This window comes from Exophiala viscosa (genome assembly GCF_022695815.1).
Source record: "Exophiala viscosa unplaced genomic scaffold EDD37scaffold_1, whole genome shotgun sequence".
NCBI classification, from domain to species: Eukaryota; Fungi; Ascomycota; class Eurotiomycetes; order Chaetothyriales; family Herpotrichiellaceae; genus Exophiala; species Exophiala viscosa.
The window spans coordinates 1,171,065-1,195,402 of NW_026944353.1; the positions used below are offsets into that span (position 1 = coordinate 1,171,065).

Sequence of the window (24,338 nt, forward strand, 5' to 3'; positions counted from 1 at the left end):
AGATCGAGCTACATTCGTTGCACGTGTCTGCATTCACTCGTTTTGTTGAACTTCACACATTTATTACTTGGGCGGGTTGCAGGCTCTTCACTTGTCGAAAGTCAACATCAACACGGATAATAGCGCACTGCATCAGCGATGGACGACCTCGACCTCCCAGCACTGTCACAAGCCACCATCCGCGCAGCTCGAACACCACCTCGCCCATCCTTCCTACTTACCCGCAAACGAACTCACGCCGATTACGACGACGACCCCGCCACGTCCAGTGATCCGGCACTTTTCTCCAGCGACGAACAGGCGCCCGACGCCGAAAACTACGTCGCCGGCAAACGCAAGAAACGCATCTACAAGGGCTCATGGTGGGACAAACACCCTCGCAAAGACGGCAGCAGGAAGAGTTCACGGAAGCAGGAATTGACCCGTAATTTCGACTCTGGCATTTTCATGGGCAGTGAGAGTAGCGAAGACCTCTTGTCAAGTGATTCGTTCACACTGGAAGACGAGCTGTTAAGAGATCAACAACACCACAGGACGCAACATAAGTCCGCACTCAGGATCTGGTCACATCAGTATCAGGATCAAGTTCAGGATCCTAATAGCACGCCTAAGCGGTTGCCGCCGAAGCCGGCCGCCATAATGTCCAAGGAACACGAGGAAGTTTGTCGCATTGTCAGGCAATGTCTGGACATTGGCAAGGAAGATGTGGATTTATCGTAAGTTACCCTACGTGGTATAGTACCATGTTCTGACTGACGTGTGCAGCTCAATGTCCTTGAGCGACCTTCCGAACGAAATCACTTCTCTGAAAACGCTCAGCAAGCAAGACGAGATCGTCCCTGGAATGCTTGATACTGGCACCAATCTCGAACCGCAGCTACGTATATACTTGGCCAACAACCTGCTGCAAACGTTTCCGACGCCTATCCTTGAATTGCGAAATCTTCGCGTCCTGTCTCTGCGCCACAACGGGCTGAAGTCCATTCCCCCTTCCATCAGAGAATTGGTCAACCTGGAGACTCTGAACGTAGCAGGAAACCAGCTGGAGTTTCTCCCATTCGAGATTCTCGAGCTTATTAGGTTCCACAACCTGCGAGAGTTAAGATGCCATCCCAACAACAGCTGGTGCGCCAACCCTCCTGTAGGATACAACTATGACAGGGAGGTGCTTTCTGCGCAATCGACCTTGCTTGTCCGCAAGTCTTCTCTGGCTTGGAAACAAACGTTGCTGGATCAACCTCCAAACCCTAACTCTAGGGTGTCTTCGTTGAAAGAAATTGTCCTTCGTCAGCTGGCGAAGCTAGATCCTCAGAACCAAATCGACTTTCGCGCTTTAATGCCTCCTGAAACTCCCGATATCATCCTCGACGAATTGGACGTCCTTCATGCTGCGCCTGGCCGCAGGTGTAATTTCTGCCAACGGCCTATAGTCTTGGCGGCGAAAGAGCATATCGAGTGGTGGAGCTCAAAAGGAATCTTTGAAAAGGAGTTCCATGCCGTGCGGCTGCCGAGGTGGCCGTTCAAAAGATTGGAGTGTCGAGAGGGATGTTCTGAGATAAATGACCAGTGGCGAAATGGCGCAGACGATACAAAGGACGCTGTTGCAAGAAGAAGTAGGACGCAATAGAGGACGGCGAAGATGTGTACGCATTTGATTCCAGGATGAAAGAGTTGGATCCTCCTACTGAAGCTGTGTACAAGAGATAGGAGCTGGATGAGTGACTAGCGCAGCAGACCATCTTGTATGAGCTATCATCGATCCAAAAATGTGGACGAGTCGCGAAACGCTGAGAGCACAGCAGGTCTTTTCCTTCTTGGACGTGTCACAGACATGGTTTGCTCCCTTTATCCTTTGCTCTCGAGTCTGGTGACGAGCCAGTGACGTGTCCTGTCGTGCATATCATGCCTCGTCCTCCTCACTCCAATGGTCAAGGTCACCCCTGTGTACCTGAAATCATGGACCTTGTTCCCTTCTCTCTCTTCGTCGAATTTAAGAACATAACCTAGCATGTCACAGCGTGTCATGTTATGCCTCCCCGTCGCCACACTCATGCACACCAATGCTGGACGTCGGGCTCAACCTACGTTGGAGCATAGATCTCTTTTCCCTTCTTTGTCGTTGACTTCATGAACTTAGAACGGCACGTCGTGTCGTGTCTTGCCTCATGTCTCTCTCTCCGTCGCCACATCCATATGTGCACCAATGTTGAACGTCGTCCTCATCGTACGCGAAATCTTGCATATCTGTCTCACCCCAAATGCGCCTGTCGATTTCAGCGGTGTAGTTCATCGCGGTGCATTGAAAGCGCTGGGCAAGATGTTTGCCGCATTCGCCGGGGTTGGTGCTCAGGTTCTCGCGCGAGGGGGCGTCTTGGAAGTACATGTCTTCCATACTGCTGCGCGTCCGGTTATGACCAAAGTCGTGGTCAAAATCGAGATCTGGGAGTGCTGTGAGGATGGGACTGGGACTGCTGACGTTGCTCGTGACGCTTGAGGGTGATGATGACCATGTGGTCAATGGCGACGTAAACGCAGGGGATATTGGAGATGGAGATTGCGATTGCGAGGACGGCGAGGATGAGGAAGGTGAGGCTTTTGAGGCGCAGAGGGCTTTGAGTTTCTTTTTGAGAGGCGCGAGACGGTTTTGTTTGCGGGACATTGTGCCGATCTGTCGGAGTTGATTGAGGATGGTGAAAGCAAGCACAGATCGGTTGTCAGATCGATTGAGAACGGTGCAGACAAAGATGCATCGGTTGTCAGATCGGTTGACCCATGGTGCAATGAAGGCGTAGACTATGTAGAGAGTTAGGAAGTGTACCCTTGACGCATCTGTGAGCACAGCGTTGTATACCTTGGAGAGCGAAGGTCCTGCCGTGTCCGTCGTCACGGCGTCGAGCAAACGCTATGTCGATGGACGAGGAGTTTTCGCGCTGATCTCGGCGGTCAGTAATACCAACTGAGAGCCTTGCTGCGAGGAGAAGGATGAAGTGAGGAAGGGCGGTGACTGCTAGGTGACGTTGTCACTTCCGGCAGTGGTCGAGTGAATGTCGTCCTTCGGTGAGCGGCAGAATATCCGGTGGTTGTGACGACTTGGGTTCATTGCTTGAGGTGATTTTCTCCTGCGAAATTTGGAAGTTGGCCTTGTTGGTTGGTAGAGCATGGAGGAGAGCCGGTAGAAAGCTAATGAAACTGTTCACCTCGCAACATAGACATTAATGTGGTTGATGATAACGACCGCCCTTAGGTCGGAAGGTTAGTTTCGTCAAATGACTCCATCCTGCTCTGGTTTGAGAGTATATTTCGTGGTAGAACGTTGGGTATCTTAATTCGTATCAATCGTAGTATGACCATGATCATGCTGGTAGCTCCTCTGTCTCAGCGCTCGAAGAATCCGCCATCGCTCATGTCTTCGTCGTCAACCTGGACGCCGCCCTCTTCGTCATCACTGTCCAAGTCCGCAGGGTCGATCTTTCCGTCATCCTCAAGCCAGGATGCTTTGGTCGCGGACCCGTTGTTGTGTAGACCTCGCAGGGCCGCTGCTTCCTTCCCACCAACCGCAGCGATGTCCTTATCTATCTTTTTACCAGTCATTTTTCCCTCCCTAAGGGCGTCCAGCTTCGCTTGTCCTTCAGCCATGTATTTCTCTACCTCATACCACATTGGCGGCTTTGTTCCCGCTGCCGATCGTACCACATTTGCAAGTTCGTCGGCAAAATTGCGCAGTTCACCCTTCTGTTCATCGGTCAAGATGGAATATGACTTCGGGTTCATACGCGGCTTGCTGGTGCCTTTTTCCTTGTTTTCTTCCACGTAGATACTGAGGTATTTCTCCCCCAGCGGAGCGTATTGAGTGTAAGCAAAGTCCACCTCAGCTTCGTGGATCTTCTCTTCGAGCTCCTTTCTCTGACCTTCATCCGTAGCGATGCCATCGTCCCTCATCTTGTGAAGTTTCTTTACGGCTCGCTGCGCTTTCTGGCGTTCGACAAATCGCACGAAATGGTATCGTTTCAAATTCTTTTTTCCGTTCTCTGCCAGAGCGGCCTTTTGTTGATCGAGTAGTAGCGCCGCTAGTTCGCGTTCCTTTTCTTGACGAATCGTCATAGGCAGTTTGGTGTCTTTGGCCAGCAGGTTGCGGAGAGAATGAATTCGTGTTGATGGGTTGGTTTGACGGTCTTTCTTCGTCTTGACCACTGCCGATCTTTCGGGTGCTAGTGCATCTGGCCGACGCTCTGGACGGGAGTCCCGTTGACGGTCTGGTGGCGGATATCTGGCCGAGCGTGGCCGTCCGGTATCTACGTCTCGTCGTCGCGGACTACCATCTCGTTCGTAATTAGGTCTGTATGAAGCCATGGTGTACGGCTGTGGTCTCGGCCACTGGAGCAGCGCGAGAGACGGTTACCGTAGTAGATTGAAGGTAGAGGCAAACGGAGAAATAGTCTTGCGCGTGCGTCTGCCACTGAATGTCATGAAATATTGAGCATTGTAGGGGACACATGAGGATTTCAAAATCCTGGTTGAAGGACGTAGTGGATATGCGGAGTGAATCATAAAATTATTCTGGCACCGCCCACAGTTTAGCCGAAGATGGCACTAATCCTCCTTGCCCTCTTCCAGGGCTCATTGCTTCACCTCGAGGCGACGACAACAGCGTCGAGGCAGCATTCCGAAGAGTCCATCCGGGCAAATATTCCCCCCATGTCACCGTTGAAACCACGGGCGCAGTCCCCGTAAACATTGAAATCCTGCGATGATCACCAGCCGTTAAAACCTATGGTTTCGGCATGGAGGCTGCCATTCGTGTGTCACGAAACTCTCAACCAGGAACTCCTCAGCGATTTCTACATGTTGACGTGACAGGAAAGGTTTTCAGGCTATGCAACATTACTAGCCAGAACAAGAAGACAGTCAAATATGATGCGCTCCATACCTCAACCAAAGTCCCGCCTTTTCGAGCTTTTGATTGGCATCCTGTCAATGAAGAACTCGTGGTCGTAGGGCAGGCGGGCGGAGAAGCTACTCTGCTAAACATAGCAGGAGGTCAGCAGGACTCTCTGTCATTTCAGGTCCGCAGTCAGCGACTATGCAATGCTGTGGCGTTGAACTCGCAGAATCTTCTGGCAGCAGGACTTGATAAAGTACGGACGGACTTCTGTTTGAACATATGGGACTTCAGTCAGAAACTTCCTGCACCAGGTGCTAAGGGATTCACGAAGAGTTACTCCGATCCTCTCCACAAGCTTGCGAGCGGAGAACCGATTACCAGTTTGAAATTCTTTCACGATGACCCCCAACTGTTAGTTGCTGGCGTCAAGGGACAATTCGTCAGGCTGTATGATCTCAGGGAACCATCGGTCGGGAATGGGCTGCAATTTGCCACACGATGCGTCCATAATTTAGCTATCGACTGGCTCGACGAAAACTATTTCGCGTCCTGCTATCCTACGAACGATCCGTCGATATGTGTGTGGGACAGGAGGATGATCAGCAGACTCAACACTCCCCATATGAGTTTTGGCTCAGGATCAAGCTCGGACAATCGACAACCAGAGCTATCTATGGAAATGAAGAATGTCATCGAGAGCCCAGGAACGATCTGGAGCCTGCGTTTTTCAAAGGCGCAAAGAGGACATCTTGGTGTTCTCTCAAGCACCGGCAACCTCAAAGTCTACGATATTGTGAAAGATCCCGCGTCGGAGACAAGCCGCATCGAGCAAGATGGAGGCCAGGAAGCGTCGTGGGAAAACACACCACCTCAAGATATATTCCTTGACAGAGCTCAAGAGGTTTCAAAGTCGTATTCGAATCAGACCACAGCCCAGGACGAAAAATCCAGGATAGTGTCCTTCGATTTCACCACATCAGCAACGAGACTTGGACAACCCAGGATAGTCACCCTTGATGGTCTTGGTGCGATCAAATACACTTGTACAAATCCGCTGCCTGAACCGACTGCACTTACCTCCGTCGGATATCTCTGCAAGGGCGAGAATATTACCACCCAGTCTGCCTCGGAAGTAGCTGAGCCGGGTCATCTAATTGAGGGTTCTCGGCAACGAGCACAACCACGAAATGAGCTCAAAATTACGTTCAAGCAGTCTCGTCAGGACGGAAGAGTCCCTGACGTCAAGAAACTGTCCAGCCTGGGAAACCAAGCCTGGCATGCGGACTTGGGCTACTACGAAGAAGGTGTGCCTCTGACGGATCTGATGAATCTGATCTCGGCACAAAGGTTACGTTGTCAAGCAGGCTACCTGCTGGACGCAACAAAGAATAAGGCGATCGTCTCCGACTCTCATTGGTTGCAGTCCTTCTGGGCCTGGATAGAGCGTGCCGCAAAGATCTCCAGGAACGGCAGCATGACCCATGACAACTTCGATCTATCCTATGTCGGTGTACACGGTCTGTGGATGGAGGATATCAAGGCTAAGAACAGAACCCTTGGCCCTAGCTCTAACAAGCTTGGGAAGATTGTGGAGAACCTTGTGCGTCGCTTGAGTATACCTCGTATCAATGGCGTTGCAACTGAATACGCTCCCAATCGACAGCTTTGCCTGTACTCAGCAGGCCTAGCATGGTCATACGAAGAACTGGGAACGATAGTGAAACGCCTCGTGGCACAAAATCAGCACACGAAAGCCGCAGCTCTTGCAATGTTTGCGATGGAACGGAAATTGGCCTATAGAGCCCTCCGCAGCAAGAGTGCCAATCAGTCTCATAAGATGCTGGCCATGGCTATTGCAGGAGCATCAAAGGTCACCCGCAATGGCGAAGCTGGAGCCACAAGCGGCGATGATTCGGATGTGCAAGACGATTGGGCAGAAACCATTGCTTCCTTGGCCGAGGAACTGACAGATCCATATGCTCGAGCAATTCTTGCCTATGTCAAGACAGGGAACTGGTCTAATGTGGTTACCGAAGACTCTCTCCCGCTTAAGTATCGGGTCTGCGTGGCGCTGAGGCAGCTGAATGACTCGGAGCTGACGAGCTATATTTCCCAAGCCACGACCGAAGCCGTGAAAGAAGGGGACATCGAAGGAGTTGTGCTCACTGGCATTGCGAGCCGAGATGCTTTCGAGCTAATGGCAAGCTACGTGCGGCTTTTCGATGACTTGCAAACGGCCGTCTTAGCCATGTCTCCCACAATTCCACGATATCTCAATGACGAAGATATCGTGCGTAGGTTCAGTGCGTGGAAAGAAGCATACAAACATGAAATGAACAGCTGGAATCTGAGGTTCGACCGAGTCAGATTCGACATTGCTTGTCAGAATGCCGCTGTTGATCATAACGGAAGACGACTCATACCCGTGGCGAAACAGCAAGTACGGCTCGTCTGCAGCTTTTGCGCCCAGAGCATTGCTCACACAGCAGGCGCCAACGATGACACTTCTCCCGATCACAAGGTAGTGGATACACCACAACATCCACTCACAAAGGAAAAGGCTGCGGCGATTGCTACAGTCTGTCCAAAATGCGGTCGGCATCTGCCACGGTGCGGTGTCTGTGACCTGTGGCTTGGTATACCAGATGAATCGTACTTGCCATGGTACGGGTCGCAACAGGCAAGAGACAATACTAAAAAAGGCAGCATCGATCTTAGTGCCAGCATGGCGGGCAGCATACATACCACGATCGGTCCAGGCACAACCACTCGGCCATCAAATGGGACGGGAGTGTCTCAGCAGAAGTCTCCGTCGCGGTCTCAGGACAATCCCGTAAATGCATCTGAAGATGTCGTCAACGGCCATACAGGGGTGCCGAGTATAACAGTAAACCAGCCGTCAACTCCTGCACTGGAGCCTGAGAGCGGCAGCACAAATGTCGAAGAGGCTGAAAGATGGGACACAGCAATGTCCAAGTTTACAGTGCTTTGCTTGAAATGCTCTCATGGGTGCCACGCCGCGCACGCCAGGATGTGGTTTGAGAAGCATTCTGTCTGCCCTGTGCCGGAGTGTCGATGCCTATGTAATTGAATTAAATTCTACTTCCGTGCAAAGCGCCCCTCGACTTGTTGTACATGAGTCCCGGGAGCTGGTTGATCGTGGTCGCCGACAGGTGCTGCACTACCAGGTACCGAGGCTCCCCCTAAGTACGAGGAATGTTTACCGCGGATTTGACCTGCACCTAGAGATTTCGTCACAACCTACAAAATCAGGCAACAAGAAAACCCTTCCTTCGCCTTCGTTCTTCGAACGGTATGGCCACTGTGTCTACTTGACAACTCTTCAGATTCGCACTATAGATGAACTTCACTCGCTAAAAGAGCCATGCTTTCGCCACCGGCCGCACTCTGCTTCTTCCAGGTTTGTTTCTAGATGTGATTTGTAACCTCCACGATCACTCCCTCAACAGTCCGCCATGAAGTATCTCCTACTCTTGACCCTGCTCTTCATAAGCACAGCGCTTTCAGCGAAGGTTACAAACCCGAAGAAAGTACCTCGTAATGCAGCCCTTCTATCCAAAATCTCTGCAATCACCGTCCGAGCCGGCAAGCAGACTGCGTCTCGCCGAGTGTCCCCCGTTTCACAACTAAAATGCGTCGGCCCTGCAAAAATATGCAGCCTGTACTCGATCGATTCTATGCGTTGCACGAACGAGGGTGTCGACTACGATGAGAGCAATGTACAATGGAGCTGTAAAGCCGCACTACCGGACGAGTTCAAACTAGGCAGTACAGACGTGACGTGCGAAGGTTATGAAAGCAGCGAAGATCCATATGTCCTCAAGGGCAGTTGTGGCGTCGAATATAGACTGCTGCTCACGGACAAAGGAGAGGAGAAATATGGATCACAAATGGGCGGTCTCAACTTTGGTGGCCTGCCAAAAACCTCTTCGGAAAGCATTGCTGGCTATGCTTTCATGGCTCTCTTCGCGCTAGTTCTCTTTATCATTCTGCGAGGACTCTACAAGGCATGGCGGGACAATACGGTACGGCCGCGACCGCGAGGTGGTGGCTTTGGAGGATGGGGAGGCGGTAATGGCGGCGATGATGATCCTCCACCACCTTATGATCCTCGTCCTCCGCCACGACCGAAGAAAGCAACCTGGACCTCAGGATCAAGCTCGGCGTCTTCTTCCACACGACAAGCGGGAGCGAATCAAGAGCAGGGTTGGCGACCAGGATTCTGGACTGGTGCGGGTGCAGGCGCCGCTGCAGCTTACATGGTGGGTAGAGGTGCTCGGACGCAACCTGAGCCACCCCGCAGAGCCCCTTGGGAAGGCGGGCTGTTTGGAGGCAGAAGAGACGAAGGACCTCGGCAGGGTGGATGGTTTGGAGGAGGTGGTGGCGGCGGCGCCGCACAACGATCATCATCTAGGACGACCAGCTCAAGCCCAAGTTTCTCAAGCACACGACACGAAAGCACTGGCTTTGGAGGGACTAGTCGACGATAAAGCATCCATATGCAGTATAGCTGCTCACGAAAGAACCGTATGTCCATTGGGATATGCTTCTCAGGTAGCTATCTGGAATAATACACCTGCACGCACTGTGTGAAAAGGCCTTCTCTTGCAAACCCTTTCTCCCAACCTATCCGTCATGAGACCTCAGTCCTGGCCACAGCCCTCAGGAGATTCTAGGTATCCTGCAGTATAGTGTAGCACATGTCCCTGGCGCTGCAAGCCGTGCCGAAGTCAGAACGTAAATACGCGTCTCCACGTGATATCAGAATTGCTTACTAGGCTCCCGCACGGCAATATAGACGGACTTTTTCTATCCTTCAACGTCGCATCTTATAAGACTCTAATTTGAGCTTTCTTTAGTCTTGCTGTTCACTATTGGACGGCATAGTCCTCATTCTGCCGATCCAGACACCCTCGCTCATGGTATTGAGGTATCGGGTCGATCATCAGCCGAGCGGGCAGCGGCAGGCTGCAGCCTTGCTGAAGCCGTTCGTCTTGATCGCACAAGAGCTTTTGCCAGAAGTACCTGGGGCCGTGCCTTGTCCGACACCCAGACCTCATTGTATGCTGGATGTGGCAGAACACCAACTCTGAGAACGTGCATGCTCCTCAGGTTGACCTGGCTTGCTGTACGCCTCCTGACAATAGCATGATTTGAATGCGGTTGGCATTCCCAGCTCATTTCGGCTCTTAACACTGGGGCGGGCTCCGGGTCCTTTGTCATCGAGAATAAGAGAGGTTCTTACAAGCGTGAGAAGCTCATGTGTTCTGGTTGCTAACGATCAGGATTCCAGTGGACAGTTCCCTCAAGACGGCACTCAGATCATTACTTGCGATCTACACCCTTTTGTTCCGTTACCCCTCAGGCCGCACTAAAGCCTCCTCGAGGGTATCATTGGATATTCAGGAGAAGGCTATCTTCCCTGTGAGCGACCAGGGTTAGCTTTCAGGAAAGGAGCAAACGGTAGAGAATTGTATACCGGTGGCAATCGACGTTGAGGTGAAGTACAACACTCCCACATGCGCATCACATCCTCTCCTCAGGCGACATCAACGGCACCGCGCCTTTTCGATTACGGTCATCATCACCTTCATTCTAGACGAGTCACTGTCTCCCCATTACTGCGTTCGACAAGACAAAGCACATCACCTCTCTCTGTCCATGCCGGGTCGAAGCTCTTTGTCAAGCCTACTATACGGGAAGCCGCATGTTTGTCGCCGACAGCTACAGCAGTCATTGTTCAACTTGTTATACCAAAGCCATTCAAATCCCTTGTGAAAATTTTCACAAAAGGAAGGAATTGCTCCAGAAGTCCTTCACTTGAGTCACTCTCACTTCAATCATTCACTACTACCGGTCCGCGACGCGCAAAAATGGCGACGGGAAGCCAGCAATCCGACATAGTCGATCTACTCTCCGACAGCGATGATGATGTTGCGATACTGCCTGAAGCTCCGATCAACTCTCACCGCCAGGACTTACACATGCACAATAGTACTGAATCTCAGCATACACAGCACTCCTCACCCCGGAGATCGCTGGGACAAGCACGCGGAGAAGACCTGCTACCTTACGAACCTCCTCCTCCTTACGCCGAAGGCCGCGTGCACCATTTTCACGCTGGAGGCATTGACAAAAGCCATTACATCCCAAACGAGCAGTTCTCCTGCCGTGGATGCAGCATCGAGCCGCTCGAAGAAGCCTACTTCGGGAAAGCGGCCTCATCACGAAATCAGTTTCGGCCTCGACCCAATGTCGAATCAAGCACGGCCGCCGGCACAAATGCGACTGTAGATGCAGCTGCAGATGCTCCTACAAGAACGACCGCCGCAGACGAGAGGTGCGCTGACCCAATACTTATTGACGGAGACAGCCCCGTCACTTCGATGGAAAGGGGTCTGGATGAGGAGGATACACTGCGTCCTGGCTTCAACCACGTCCTCGATGTCGTGCATGAACCTGGCACAGCAAGTAATACCGAGCAGGGCAGCGACAGTGAGTATGATATACAACAGATAGCAAGACCCAGCATGAAAAATAAGCCACTTGCGATGCTCCAGACCAGCAGGAAGGGAAAAGAGCGCGAACGACTAGTGAATCTATCCAATCCTTCGGACGACGACTACACAACGAGCTCTTCCCGACACTTCGATTCTGCAATCACTTTGCCAGATGGCGATGAACAGTCTGACGACGAAGAGTTCAGACGAGCAGTTGCACTATCTTTACAAGAGCAGCGAGCATTCATTCCACCGGCTAGCAATTCCAATGCTTCGAGCACACCATCACGATCCCATCGTGCGATCGAAATTTCTGATGACGAAGAGGAGGAGGAGTTTATAAGAGCAGTCGCGCTTTCTCTGCAAGAGGTGCCATCGAGCCAGTCCGCCGAATCACCAAAGCGTACCACGGCAATTGTCGTGCAAAATCAGGTCGAGTCCAACGAGACGACGCTATCGCCCTCTCCGATCCTGCCATCGTCTTCTGATGCCCTCGCAGACCGGACTGCGCAGGCTGAAACGACAGCAGCACCAGCATCGGGCGCAGCTGATCCTACCACGCCCACTCTTGCGAACACAGCACCAGCATTCAGCCTAGCAGGTTTGGACCGGAAGCAGATGGAACAAGAACGCAAGGCAAGACAAAAGCGCAAACACGAAGGTGACAACGACGATGGACGAAGGCCCAAGGCAGCACGAATTACGCAGACAGGAACAGCGACAGCAACACAGTCACGAACGACGAACATATCACCTCCACCGCTCCAAAGACAATCTCGTCCGTCTACGACAGCTACAAGCGGACTACCTTTAAGGAATCCAGGCGGTGGCAGCAATACACTGGACAGCAAAAGCGCAGCAGCCACATCACCATGGGGCACAACCCCAAACCGCTATCCCAAAGGCAAAGTCTTCCAGACCTTCGTCGCAGGTTATCCCGCAGACAATACCATTGATTTCCCGACCCTCATCGCCGACAAGGCGTCCCTGGAATCATGTCTCCTCTCTTCCTTCATCTGGGACTTCGACTGGCTCTTCCCGCACTTCGACCTGAAGCACACGAAATTTCAGCTCGTCATGCACGCCAAAGGCGCGGCGCAGCGTGAGGCATTGCGCGCTGATTTCAAGGGCGTGCCCAACGTGAGACTGTGTTTCCCGCCGATGGACGGCATGGTCAATTGCATGCACAGCAAGTTGATGCTGCTGTTCTACAAGGACGAAGACGCAGGTGGTGGAACTGGCAATCGCCAGGGTCAGGGGAAGGGGCAGGGGCTACGCTGTCGCATTGTCATCCCGACAGCGAACCTGATGGGGTTTGACTGGGGTGTCGGCGCGTTCATGGAGAACACACTGTGGCTCATTGACTTGCCTCCGAGACTCAGCGCAGGCGCGCAAGATGAAACTCGTTTCGAAAAGTCGCTCAAGACATTCCTGAGAGCGCAGACCGCACCAGACGATGTGGTCCGGAAGCTCGAGCGGTTCGATTTCCGCGAGACAGTTGGGCTAGGCTTTGTTCACACCATCGGTGGCATGCACGTGGGTGACACGACCAAGTCTACGGGGGTGTGCGGGCTAGGTCAAACCGTCACGGCACTTGGACTGGCAACTGACAGTCCCATCGAGCTCGACTACGTGGCATCATCACTGGGCAATTTGAGTGACGGCTTCATGAGCTCGCTCTATCTCGCTGCGCAAGGTGACAATGGTTTCGCCGAGTATGATAGCCGTCTGGGCACGGGCACGGGCACGGGCACCGCGGACAGGGGCGCAAAAGGAGTCAAGGTGGGTCAGGACTGGAAGACAAATTTTCGCTTCTACTTCCCTAGCGATGCAACTGTGCGGCGGTCGAAGGGAGGTCCTCGCAATGCAGGCACCATCTGCTTCTCCTCGAAGTGGTGGACAAATGGCACGTTTCCCACTTCGAATATGCGAGACTGCGTTAGTGTTCGCGAAGGTTTGTTGATGCATAACAAGGTAGGATTATCACGTCCTTTGTGTGTCGGGCACAACCGTCACGACAAGAAATTAACGATAATGTCATAGCTGCTGTATGTTAGACCCGCGAATCTCTCGGATGGCGTTCAATTGCCGACCTCGGGCTGGACCTATGTGGGAAGCGCGAATCTATCCGAAAGTGCTTGGTAGGTGACCATCCCGCAGTGTTGTGATGCGTCAGGACAACATGAGCTGACACTGGTACTCCCGAACAGGGGTCGACTTGTCCAGGACAAGATCACGAAACAGCCTAAACTGAATTGTCGCAATTGGGAATGCGGAGTCCTCATCCCCAGTCCTGCCAAGGCAGATAGTCGACAGAATATTCCTGGTATACACGTAAGCGGTGTGATGAGGCTTGCAGGATTTCAGGATGTTGTTCCAGTACCAATGCGGTTTCCAGGCGAGAGTCTTGTGGCAAAGAAGCCATGGACCTTCTTCAGGTGATTTGGGCACACATTGAATCTTGGTGGAATCGACTCGTTCGATAACAGCAATCAAGAAGCTGAAGGTTTGGCAATGATGGGGTTGCAGTCCTAGTCAGGCAATGGGCGTCGAAGTGGACAGTGGGGAATGAACGCCTTCAAACGCCAGGCAAGACCAGACTCGCTATGGGGTTGGATCACGCGTTATACACGATTTGATGACCTGCAGCGTGCCAACACTGGATATTGGCAGAGCCCGGGCCGAAATGAGTGAAGGAGGGGCGCTAGGAAAGTCACTTCACCTGAGCAGATTGGCGAACCTGTTTCGGAGTGCGTTTAGTGGCGAGAAAGGGGAGACTGGGAAAGAGGACACCTCGCAGTATGCCAATTCCGGCAAGAGACACATGTACTCTGTAGGTCGTCCATGCTTTTGTTCTGTAGGATCAAACAGCCGTACCGTGCCGTATCTTGATTCTTCAGGTCGAAAGTGTCAGGCCCGAATGACTTATTGGATTCAGTGGTTTCCACAAGGCAGCGAACGGTCGATCGTTGGGACTCAAATACCGGCCGCCAATGACCACAGCTGCAGTTGTCTTATGGGCGATTTAATATTTTTGTGGACTTGCCGTCGTGATCATGAAGGAACATCCGACACGATGTGGCCCCTGCTCCCTGCAGGATAGAGGGTCTCAAGGTCCAAAAGGTGTAATTACGTATGCAACGACCTAACCGTTCTTGGTAGAGGGTTGTCGGTCATGAATGGTTCGCTTTGAACCAGGACGGTTTGCAATGCAGGCCTAGGTTTACTTGGTTCGTCGGCCCGTGCTGCCTTGCATCCCTGAAGAATGTTATTGAATTTTCGCTGACCCCTGTCTGTCGTTTTCGTAAAGGTTACTTCGAAGCTTGTGAAAAGACATCCGGGCGGAGCTCCACAGGCTCATGGTCTAGTAAATTGTCGAAGAGTTGGGCGGGCGTTTCTTCATCAAAAAGAAGCAACTCATGGCGGCCTGTCTCACATGTTAGCTCTGGTCTGTGCTTTCCCACTCGATCGTACTGTGGTATGTCCATATGCCCATCAAACATGTCTCCCTAGTCGAGCAACCTCGGGGTTGGCCATGGGTTCTGACGCAGGGAAACGTGGCGGTAGACGTGTGTGTGGGTTATGTGCGCTGGATGGCACCTTGTCAAGCTGAATTCAGATCAGGAATAGGAGTCCACCACGAGATGGTAGGTGATGGCTTGTAAAGAGTGAGGCCTCCGATCGATGCCCGTGCGTGCCTCAGTGGATGAAAAGCGTAAGACGATTTGTGCTTTTCGTCTGCTCTTCCCCTACCGCGATGGACGCAGGCGCCATTTAATGAGGGGCAAAGGACCCCTCTAAATTAGGCTAGCGCCGAAAAGCCATGTGCGTAGCAGACTTCCCGTCCATGTCGCTCACCAAAAGCATGAGTCTACTTGTTACTCGTACCGGTTCCGATCTTTCAATCATAAAAACATCCACCAAACTGATCCATTCATCTCACTACAAAAGGAGCTAGTGTCGCAGATTTCAAGGCAAGAGACGTCATCAGATCCAGGCAAATGCCCATTCGGAGGCGGCCACCAGATGACGCTTAGAGGGCGAAAAGCAAAGCTAAGAGTCAAAGGCTGGGGGGTTGTGTAGCGCTCAAGGTATTTTCAACCTCCCGGATGGCATTACTGCACAATTTGGTCGATGTTGTCACAATTGACATTTCGAGATACCAAGCTGGTCGCAAACCTTTCACCCCATCTATGGTCTCCGTGGGTCTGGTACACTGGTTGGTGTTGTCTCGGCAGAACGTCACCCCCTTTGACATGCACGTCGGGGACACTAACCAAACGCTCGAGCGCCTCACCTTCATTGTAACCACTCCCTTGGGTCGTTGGCGCAAGATCCAGGGGTAGTGTCATCGCACTCTTCATCTTTCACGGGAATCGTTGGAAATAATACCCACCGACTACGCGTCGCCAGCACGAGCGACCTACCGATACACGACCACCAAAAAGACACAGAAGGCCGATTTGTCACCGAGTCCCACTACATCGTCTCGAGAATAACGATCTCAACATGATTCGCGACAGTATATGGGATACCACTAACGGATTGTCGGCTTCCCTGAAAACGTACGCTAAATCTCGTACGGAGCGCCGCCTGGGAGAACCCCGCCCGCATACATCGATATGCGCTGATGTGAACCATTGATCAATCTATCGATGACCTTCATTTCTGTTTTGAGGCGTGATTGACAGTCTGATAGTTCTAATCTTTCCATTCTGCCCGTTTGTTTACACACCTTACTCGCCCTCGGCGACTCTGCTCCCAATACTTTGGGTAGTTCTTCTGGCCTGAGCTTTCAGCCAGCGTAATCTTAGTGCATTCTAGTTCTGGTAGCTCGACTTTACAGGCCACCAAACAAGCTGGAGAATAGTTCGCCAGGTTCAAAGACCGGGGTGCAGCGCAATGCTTGCGGTGGACCAGTCTGGACCGTGCTGATAGAGCAAGATTGGCGCACCATTAGGCCCTAGGGAGCACATTAGCGACCCCCGCCTCGGAGAGGGGGGCCCTAAGCATACAACAGCCGACATGACGAAGACTTGCTTCCACTGTAGATTTCCCTCCGGAGTCCTCGAGCACCAGATTTTTTGAGGGCAAGGCAGGTGTCATGACGCGTGGAATTGACGGTAGCACGATCTCACTGACTACCGTGAGTCCGTGACACTCTTGACATGGACTTTCGGACAGCGAAGTCGTTCCAGAAACATGTCAAAGACGGGTGGACAAGTGAAGGTCTGGCAGTGGTTCATTCCCCAAATCCGACACTAGCATTTGTCGTTGTGTAGGCGGTTACACTCACGTCTGAGAAAGCATGCCAACAATCCCTGCAAGGTTCTGACCGTGGACAGCAGGGGTGTTGAGGGTTTATCCAAGCTTCATCGGGGCAATACATGGCATTCTGCAAATGCGCATCCATTTTGCTCATGTCTCGGTGTTCCCGAATTCAGCAAGCCGGTCTACGCAGGGTGATTTGTGGACAGCATGACGATCTACAACTTTGTTAGTCACTGACCAAGCGTTGCCGTCTCGTGAAGTCTATGGGTTTTGCTGCCATAACACCTCGAACGGAAATGCAGTCTCCGTGGGTTCTAATGACTTCAAATCAAAACGTGTATGAGGCCCAACGACTCAAACATTGTTGACATTGCTTAGGAAGGAGTCGCCTCGGGAGTATCTTGATATAGACGATGACTTCCTAGTGAGCGTGATTCAAATACGTGCCTAAACCTTGCCATGCTTGCGTCGGTGTTGCCTGGGCTTGTTAATGGTCATATGCAGACTGGTCGAAGCTGATGTGCCATCCGGTTGTCAGTGCTCTCCCCGACTTTTGGTGTGGAGGAGGCACTTCCAAATTGCTGCTGGCCAGATTGCTTCCGCAGGATGATGACGACGTGCAAATACCATATACTCTTCATAATATGCAAATCGGAGTACGAATCTTGTCGTGCATGCCACGAAACAACGATACAATTGTTAGTCATTTGGAGGCCGCTTAAAATGACCGATCGTTACCGTCGGGTGTGAGTGGTCTCTCAATAGACCAATAACAGGCGAAATCGATTCTCATTGCCCGAGGTCAAGAACCAAGACGGTTAAGACCCTGGCAGAATCGCAGCCATCGAATCATTCTTTTTTAGTTGATGCCAACCAAGGTGGTGCAAGAACAAGGGCTCCAGATAGCTGCATCTCTTTTTTTCCGAGATCCGCTTACACTCTCCTGCTGTTCCCTCTCTTTGCACTGACACCAGAATGAAATAACCAGGCTAACTTGGTAGCGTCGTGTCTGCGCGCGCAACTCTCCATAGCACCCACCCTGCGACTTGGTCAGTGTGTCTTCCTTCCACACTTCCACCCTTCTGCAAGGCCTTTCCATTGCCATCCGCCGTTTCTTTGTCTGGCCCACTCACCTTCCGCTACTTCGACCTGGACAAGCCACCAAAAACAGACCCCTCCAGGGTCCCGAAATCTTGGTCTTTTCCGGCCGGCATGGTTTGACCTCGCTACTCTGACCAAGTCAGTACATATGCCGGTGTAAGAACCTCTGCAGATGCTAGGCACCAACATCACCAGTATTATTTCCTTCTTGTAATTCCATACATTGCTGGGATCTGATCGACACCCTGGGGGTTTGACTAAAGTCAAATTTTTAAGTTGACAAGCCAACCTCCTATATCCACGCTGACAAGTCACCACCCATAAAGCCCCCCCGTCGATGCCGAAAGTCAACTTGGTCACTCTTCCTTGAGGAGTTTAAGTTGCAGAATCACAGAGATCACAGCTCCGCTCTCGCCCTGAATTCGCCAATTTGGGTCGACAATAGGGACACCTTGGACAGCCTACGAATCGTCGAAATTGCCGGGTCGTGCTGGAAAGCTTCTTCAAAACGAGCTCCCTATCAACCACTTCACCTCAAGCTGGGACATTAGTCTAGTCTTGCCCTGATTGCATGGCGACGATAGACTGAATTGGGAACCTACCACGAACCTAGAAACTCTTTGCAAACTTTCAACGACTGCAGCTGTCCTGACTCGAGTGCTCTACAGCGGCGGTCTCGCCTGGCACCTGCTGCCCAAATCTCCCGCCAACGTTGTATTTCCCTGCTCAGCTCAGCCACGCCCAACGGGTCTATAGGAATTTGCCGGCCTGCGTCGCGCGCTTGGTCCTTACAACTATACTCTAGGCATTAACATCGGCTCCAGCAGGTGGACTGAATCGGACCCAGAATCGCTGTCCATAGATCCAAACACACGTCGTGGAACGGTTCATCAATCATCAGCGACAAGAAAAGAAACCCCGCCAAACACTGCTCCACGCACGAAAGCATATATCACCAAACTCTCAAGCTTAGCTTTCACGATCCCACACTGGGTCTTGCTTTGCTGCCTCGTACTTTCACCATTGAATCACTTGTCCAAACTGATTCTGCATCTTCGCTTGAACGGTGTAGCGATAGTGAATTATCAGCGGTATCGATCTGCGGATAATAATTGCGGACCAGTTTTTTTTTTGCGTCTATCAGCAACTGGCGACAAAAGCGAAGACATCACCTGCCACGGCTACTTTACTCAAATCTCATCTCGAGAACAACCCATAAAGTCAAATTCACGGACATCACTAGGTGGCTCCGATCCCCGTCTATTCATCCTCTCATTTGAGGTACACAGAAGCAAGCGGCCATTCTATCGGGTCGTGCTCCATTCTACGAGCAACAAGCTGCTACCTCGGCCACCGCACTCCCCAGCCGGGACGTCACTATCAATTCAATCTCAGCCCTTTACCTCATTTGTAACTTTCGGGGTCAGGGGTGTGCCTTTTTATGCGCCTTGACACAGCTTCCGGCCTCTGATCGAACATCTTCTGCTTTCATAGCATTGGTCGAGGCTTGTTTAGAGCTTCACAGGAGGGTGGCCTCGAAATCCACCTCCGACTTTAAGACTTCTTCAACGTCTTTCCGGGGCCACCCCAGCGGCTTTTGAGTCTTTCCCATCTCAACTTTGTCCGGAAGATCGGTTTTCTGGAGCTCTGTCAATACATGTACCAGATTCCTGGGGGTGAGTTTTGCTTAAGGTTAAAGTCTCAAGCACCCGAAAACTTTGCGACAAAGTTCTCTTGCCTGACCCAGTCTCGAGGACATCCAGTCCACCAACTATTTCATTATGTCCTCTGGCGGTGCAGCACTGCAGCCAACCTTTCAGGGCCATGTGGCGACCACACAGGATGCGCTCATCCTCTTCGAAGCATGCTTGCAAGGTCATCTCTCACATGTGCCTCGAAGACCCCACGATCGAGAACGAAGTAGCCTAATAAGGAGCGGTTCAGTCTTCATCTACGAGGAAAATGCGTCGGGGATCAAGAGGTGGACGGATGGTGTTACGTGGAGTCCCAGTCGGATCTTGGGCAACTTCTTGGTCTATCGCGAGCTGGACAAACCATTCCCGCCGGGCGAGAAAAAGCGCGCCATGAAGAAGCAGCAGAGACGGCCGAGCAGACCTGGAGAACCTTACCCAAGGCCCGAAGCAACCTCCTTCTCAGATAACCAACCTGCTGGTTTTGGTGCAGACAGGAACGCGTCAGAGATCGAAAGACAACTGATCGGTTCACTGGTAGACTCATATGGCTTCAAGGCAGATGGCCTGGTCAAGAAGACCATGAGTGTTACCGTCCAGGGCGTTACGCATCATTTGGTCTCATATTATCACCTCAATGACGTGATGTCAAATCAGCTGCGAACACCTTCGCAGACGGAAAACCTGCAGTATATTCGTCCCCGGACCGAATTGATATCCAAGCAAAGCTTCCGTTCACCCATTGAGGACGTTGACGAGGTTGAAGGTGCTCCAGGCGCGTACGGATACCGCGTCAATACAGGTGGCTACATGCAGAATAATACACAACAAGCGCAGTATTACATGCCCCAAAATTACCCTCCGATGGCCCAGCAACCGGGCGCGCCAGGCTATGGTATGGGAGTTCCATCCATGCCTGCGCCTTATCTGCAGTCTCCAGTCTCTGCACCGCCAATGCAAGGCCAGCGACCTGACTACAACCAGTATGACCAGACTGCTTACAACAGAGCTTACGATCCATCTTCAAGATCACTTCCAGCAACTCCCACATCCATGCCTTCAATGATGCCAGATCGGAATCAGCCGCAGCCTGGTGGCATGTACCCACCTATGAGTATGCAGCGGCCCATGAACAACTTGAGTCCTGTGTCTATGGATTCTCGCAATCCAGTGCCATACAGATCCAGTCCCTACCCTGTGAATACAGCTGCACCACAGATGGATCACACGCGACAGAGCCAGCCGTCTCCTAATCAAATCAAATACGAAGATCGTCGGGAGTCTGGACAGCAGCCATCTCAAACTTATCAGAGCCCACGAGCCCCGTATTATCCTGAAGGGGCCGGCCAGCAGATACCACAGCCGCAATACTCGCAGCCTCCCCAGATGGCGCAGTGGACACCACAGCCCCATCCTCCGCAGTAGAATGCGAAGCAACCTGATCAGGACTTTATCGACTAGGTACGGCATGGGCTTAGAAAAAACACAGCTGGGTGCATTCCCTGGCAGCACGGTGGTTTCGCCACTGGAAATAAGGAGGTCCTCAACATTGAAAGTCACGCGTTGCGACTCCTATGAAAGGTTTTAGCCTTTCGAATGCAGAAGGACCCTGCTTGGAATCATCACAGTGCTCTTTCACTGTGAAGCACTCCCCAAAGGCATTGCGTACTCTTTATGGGTGTGACGCCTCAAGTGCCTCGTAGCCAGCCTTCGCAATCTATCCAGGGCGTGTATCGTTTGCAATGCAGGCGAGGCCGCGAAGTTCTCAGGACTTCGCTGCATTCTCACCATACTCTTGTTGACAAGTGAATCGTCTACCAGAACGCGAAACCAACAGAGTGCTCTATTATCAGATAGAGCTAGCCACATACTTCCAGCAAATGGGACGGAAGCGAAGATAGATTGGCATCAGTCATGGTGTTGTCTATGGATATGTACTCGACGACCAGCGGTCCAGGTGTTTACGACGAGAACGAGCGGATCTGGGGGAATGGTGTACATAGTTGGCGTCCGTCTCTCGGTGGCTTGGTGCTGATTTTCTTTATTGTTGCGTGGTGGCTTATTATTGCTTACTTGCCTTCCCATCATGGGAATCTTGTGCTGAAGGGGGAAAAGTGTACATTTTGCAAGTCAGCGGACGCATCGAGGTGCTGCAGAGGAGTTCGTGGATGCGATTCAAATGCATATGGGCCTTGCCCTGACTTCAACAGATGGCATTTCGTAGGCGTTTTCTAGCGGGGGTAAGTTGTTATCAGTAGATACCACTAATAGATGGGACTTGTTGCGACCTGTGTTTCGTACATTATTCCACGTGACCGTATATACACTCTAGGGAGTACTTCATGCGCGACTACCTCGAGTAGAAGTCATGAACATCTGGCTATTCCCGGGATTACTATGCTCTTGTAGTTCTCAAGAAGCGTTCATGCGTATGCCTGAGGTTTCATGCGTTTACTGCTTAGTAGAGGCCACATCAGTTTGAGGCAGGCTCCTCTAACTCACGTTCTCTACAGCCTGCAACACGACCCCCAGTCCGAGGACGCCTCGCCGGCATAACCAATGTTCGCCCTTTCAAACAACTATCTCATGACAGCTAGCATGGAACATCGAGCGATGTCGATCTTTATCACACAAATCTGAAGTCCATACAGCCAAAATCAAGGCGGTCTCCAACTCAACTCAGGCCTCACCCTCGATCTGTCATCAGTATGCAAGTGCGACAATGCTGAAGGCCAATCCTTGCAGCCTTCCATATGCAGACGCCTGCTCAGCCGAAGAACATGTTCACGTGAAAAGTCAAACCCTTGACGGTCAATCTGAATAGAGAGTTGGTCTCATACCTGTCATGAACGCACCTGGCCAGAAGAGGAGGTTACCACGGCAGAAATAGCAGGACACAAGGTGTCGTGGCAGCACGAGGCACGCGACATCAGAGGCACAAGTGTGATAACCTGTCGCATCACGTATGTGGACGTGCTTCATGCCACTTCAAATCCTAGTTGAATGGCTCGCTTGCCACCACCTGTTGCAATTTACATCCTGCATGGCCCACCCTGCTGCGTCTTCGCAGACAAACTCCAGCTGTGTAGAAACCAGCGGAGTATTAGCCTGAAAGCATGGTGTACTTTTGGTATGCATTTGGAAACCAAAGTTGTCGACGATGCAAGACGAAGCGACTCGAACCAGGGCTGTATACCATCGATCAGCATGCTTCTGCGTCAGGACAATCCATATTAGGAAATCAAGGCATACGAGGCTGCATTACCACGCACAGCCGGGATGTCAGACATGTATTTGGCGGTACGCTCCATCATACAGGGGTTGTCTTCTGCATTGGACATCGAACCACCTCAAACAGCATCAATCTCGTAAGAGAGTCACTAGTCGAGTCATGGTCGACATGCAGCTTTGCAAGCCAGTGGCGGAACGCAAAGCGACAATGGACAGAGAGGTTCAGATCGTTGCCGTTTGACGGTCCTGAGAGCCAAGGGAGCCTATGTCGGAGGAGTGGGCGGTACAGGATATCGTACTGGGATCAACCCCAATCCTTTCCAAATCCTTCGGATAGACGGTCCACGCCCTGCATGTTACTTCCGACGCATTTTATTTGCGGAGACGACGGCGTTATGCGACGAGCTGTAGCCAGTCAGCTCGCAACACAGCCGGCGAACATCTTGGAGGACGGTGCATATGCCTATGCCTATTGGAAGCTACGCCGATGCCGATAATCTTCGGTTCTACCGGTGGCATCGAGCATGGTCAAGCTGGTGCTCCGCCAGCTTACTATGTGCTTTCGCAAGCTGAAGATGAATCCAAGGGAAGCAGGCACGATCAATGAGAAGAGAATGCCGTATGAGATTGGGCGGGCGGCTGGCTAGCAACAAGGAGAACAGGTTGGTTCAAAGTCATAGGCGCTTCCGAAAGGGTTGTGGAGCGGCATCGGGACAGTCTTCCTAGGGAGCCCGCAATGTATGGGTCTGATCACTAAGCCCCTGTGACCCCCAACGTTTTGTTTCGACAAGGGAACTTGGGGCACGCCCGTCGACCTATTCTCGGGCCCTGGCCTATTGCAGCAACCTATAGGCGACATTGCGGACTTGATGAGCCTTGCGGACGTTTTCGAAGTGTTGCTTTCACTCAGGAAACACATCATCTATCAGTTCCTGACCGGTCGACGAGGACTAGTCGACTATAGCTCGCTTGGACCAATGCTGCAGAGCAACTGTCATGTCCCAACGGCATAGTTCGGCACCATGAAACTGACAGGGTCGTCCTCCGACATTGACATTTGAAGGCGGGAGGCCCTGCTGAGGAGTCAATGCCCCATCACGAGGCGTGAGTGCAGCTAACAACGCCACTCTCTTGGTGCTTTCCAAACTACGGAGAATCATCACCACTAGCACCACTCAATGGACTCGCCCCTGACCTGACTTCTCCGCCTTGATTTCGCGCATATCCGGCGTTGTACAGCATACGGAGATATGGAGGGATATGGAGGTGCCCAGTGTGACTACTGCGAACGGCAAGCACTTTTCATGAGGCTTTCTTCCCTCGGATACCCCGTCATCTGCAAGCCAGAAGAAGTTTTTGAACCAGGCTGTGGTTGCAGTGGAGAGCAGCTTGACCAGACTTCCGGGACGGTTTCCTGACTGGAGTGCCGACGGAGATGCAGAGCCTAAAAGTACGCCACCCTCATTTTGCTTCCCCAAGATGTCGCCTAATGCCCGACGTTCTCCGACCCCGAGTCCTGGAAGCATCTACCGTTGGTGAATTGAAAGTCACTTAGCTGAGTGTGCAATCAGTGGGCATGGTGATATGAAATTTATGCTGAAGAGTTGGGCAGAAGCGGTGATGAGGTCGCCTCAAGGAGTC

General features: G+C 52.0%; 7 protein-coding genes across 7 annotated transcripts; 5 read left to right on the plus strand and 2 right to left on the minus strand.

The window, feature by feature from the left end:
• Positions 1 to 16: 16 nt before the first annotated feature.
• Positions 17 to 1,876, plus strand: EDD37DRAFT_20625 (uncharacterized protein). Its single transcript, XM_062810233.1, has 2 exons — positions 17 to 716; positions 766 to 1,876. The coding sequence occupies exons 1-2, from the start codon at positions 139 to 141 to the stop codon at positions 1,625 to 1,627; spliced, it is 1,440 nt and encodes a 479-aa protein (XP_062674677.1). The 5' UTR covers positions 17 to 138; the 3' UTR covers positions 1,628 to 1,876.
• EDD37DRAFT_20626 (uncharacterized protein) lies at positions 1,877 to 3,017 on the minus strand. The gene has a single exon (XM_062810234.1). The coding sequence runs from the start codon at positions 2,657 to 2,659 to the stop codon at positions 2,126 to 2,128; it is 534 nt and encodes a 177-aa protein (XP_062674678.1). The 5' UTR covers positions 2,660 to 3,017; the 3' UTR covers positions 1,877 to 2,125.
• EDD37DRAFT_20573 (uncharacterized protein) lies at positions 3,018 to 4,578 on the minus strand. The gene has a single exon (XM_062810226.1). The coding sequence runs from the start codon at positions 4,348 to 4,350 to the stop codon at positions 3,376 to 3,378; it is 975 nt and encodes a 324-aa protein (XP_062674679.1). The 5' UTR covers positions 4,351 to 4,578; the 3' UTR covers positions 3,018 to 3,375.
• EDD37DRAFT_20567 (uncharacterized protein) lies at positions 4,567 to 8,127 on the plus strand. The gene has a single exon (XM_062810224.1). It carries the CDS (start codon positions 4,782 to 4,784, stop codon positions 7,971 to 7,973), a length of 3,192 nt encoding a protein of 1,063 aa, XP_062674680.1. The 5' UTR covers positions 4,567 to 4,781; the 3' UTR covers positions 7,974 to 8,127.
• A 1-nt stretch (position 8,128) lies between these two features.
• Positions 8,129 to 9,684, plus strand: EDD37DRAFT_20568 (transmembrane protein 66). Its single transcript, XM_062810225.1, has one exon. It carries the CDS (start codon positions 8,359 to 8,361, stop codon positions 9,391 to 9,393), a length of 1,035 nt encoding a protein of 344 aa, XP_062674681.1. The 5' UTR covers positions 8,129 to 8,358; the 3' UTR covers positions 9,394 to 9,684.
• A 1,092-nt stretch (positions 9,685 to 10,776) lies between these two features.
• On the plus strand, positions 10,777 to 13,845 carry EDD37DRAFT_603715 (tyrosyl-DNA phosphodiesterase-domain-containing protein; the record flags this gene model as incomplete). Its single annotated transcript, XM_062814674.1, has 3 exons — positions 10,777 to 13,377; positions 13,447 to 13,544; positions 13,614 to 13,845. 3 exons carry the CDS (start codon positions 10,777 to 10,779, stop codon positions 13,843 to 13,845), a joined length of 2,931 nt encoding a protein of 976 aa, XP_062674682.1.
• Positions 13,846 to 19,556: 5,711 nt separating this feature from the next.
• On the plus strand, positions 19,557 to 20,891 carry EDD37DRAFT_644580 (Gti1/Pac2 family-domain-containing protein; the record flags this gene model as incomplete). Its single annotated transcript, XM_062817528.1, has 1 exon — positions 19,557 to 20,891. One exon carries the CDS (start codon positions 19,557 to 19,559, stop codon positions 20,889 to 20,891), a length of 1,335 nt encoding a protein of 444 aa, XP_062674683.1.
• Between the last annotated feature and the right edge of the window lie 3,447 nt (positions 20,892 to 24,338).

Excerpts from the sequence above, each read along its gene's own strand:
- EDD37DRAFT_20625 (XM_062810233.1), top strand. The coding sequence starts at position 139 with ATGGACGACCTCGACCTCCCAGCACTGTCACAAGCCACCATCCGCGCA. Across the intron at positions 717-765 it reads AAGGAAGATGTGGATTTATC|CTCAATGTCCTTGAGCGACC; the intron begins GTAAGTTACCCT and ends TGACGTGTGCAG.
- EDD37DRAFT_20626 (XM_062810234.1), bottom strand. The coding sequence starts at position 2,659 with ATGTCCCGCAAACAAAACCGTCTCGCGCCTCTCAAAAAGAAACTCAAA.
- EDD37DRAFT_20573 (XM_062810226.1), bottom strand. The coding sequence starts at position 4,350 with ATGGCTTCATACAGACCTAATTACGAACGAGATGGTAGTCCGCGACGA.
- EDD37DRAFT_20567 (XM_062810224.1), top strand. The coding sequence starts at position 4,782 with ATGGAGGCTGCCATTCGTGTGTCACGAAACTCTCAACCAGGAACTCCT.
- EDD37DRAFT_20568 (XM_062810225.1), top strand. The coding sequence starts at position 8,359 with ATGAAGTATCTCCTACTCTTGACCCTGCTCTTCATAAGCACAGCGCTT.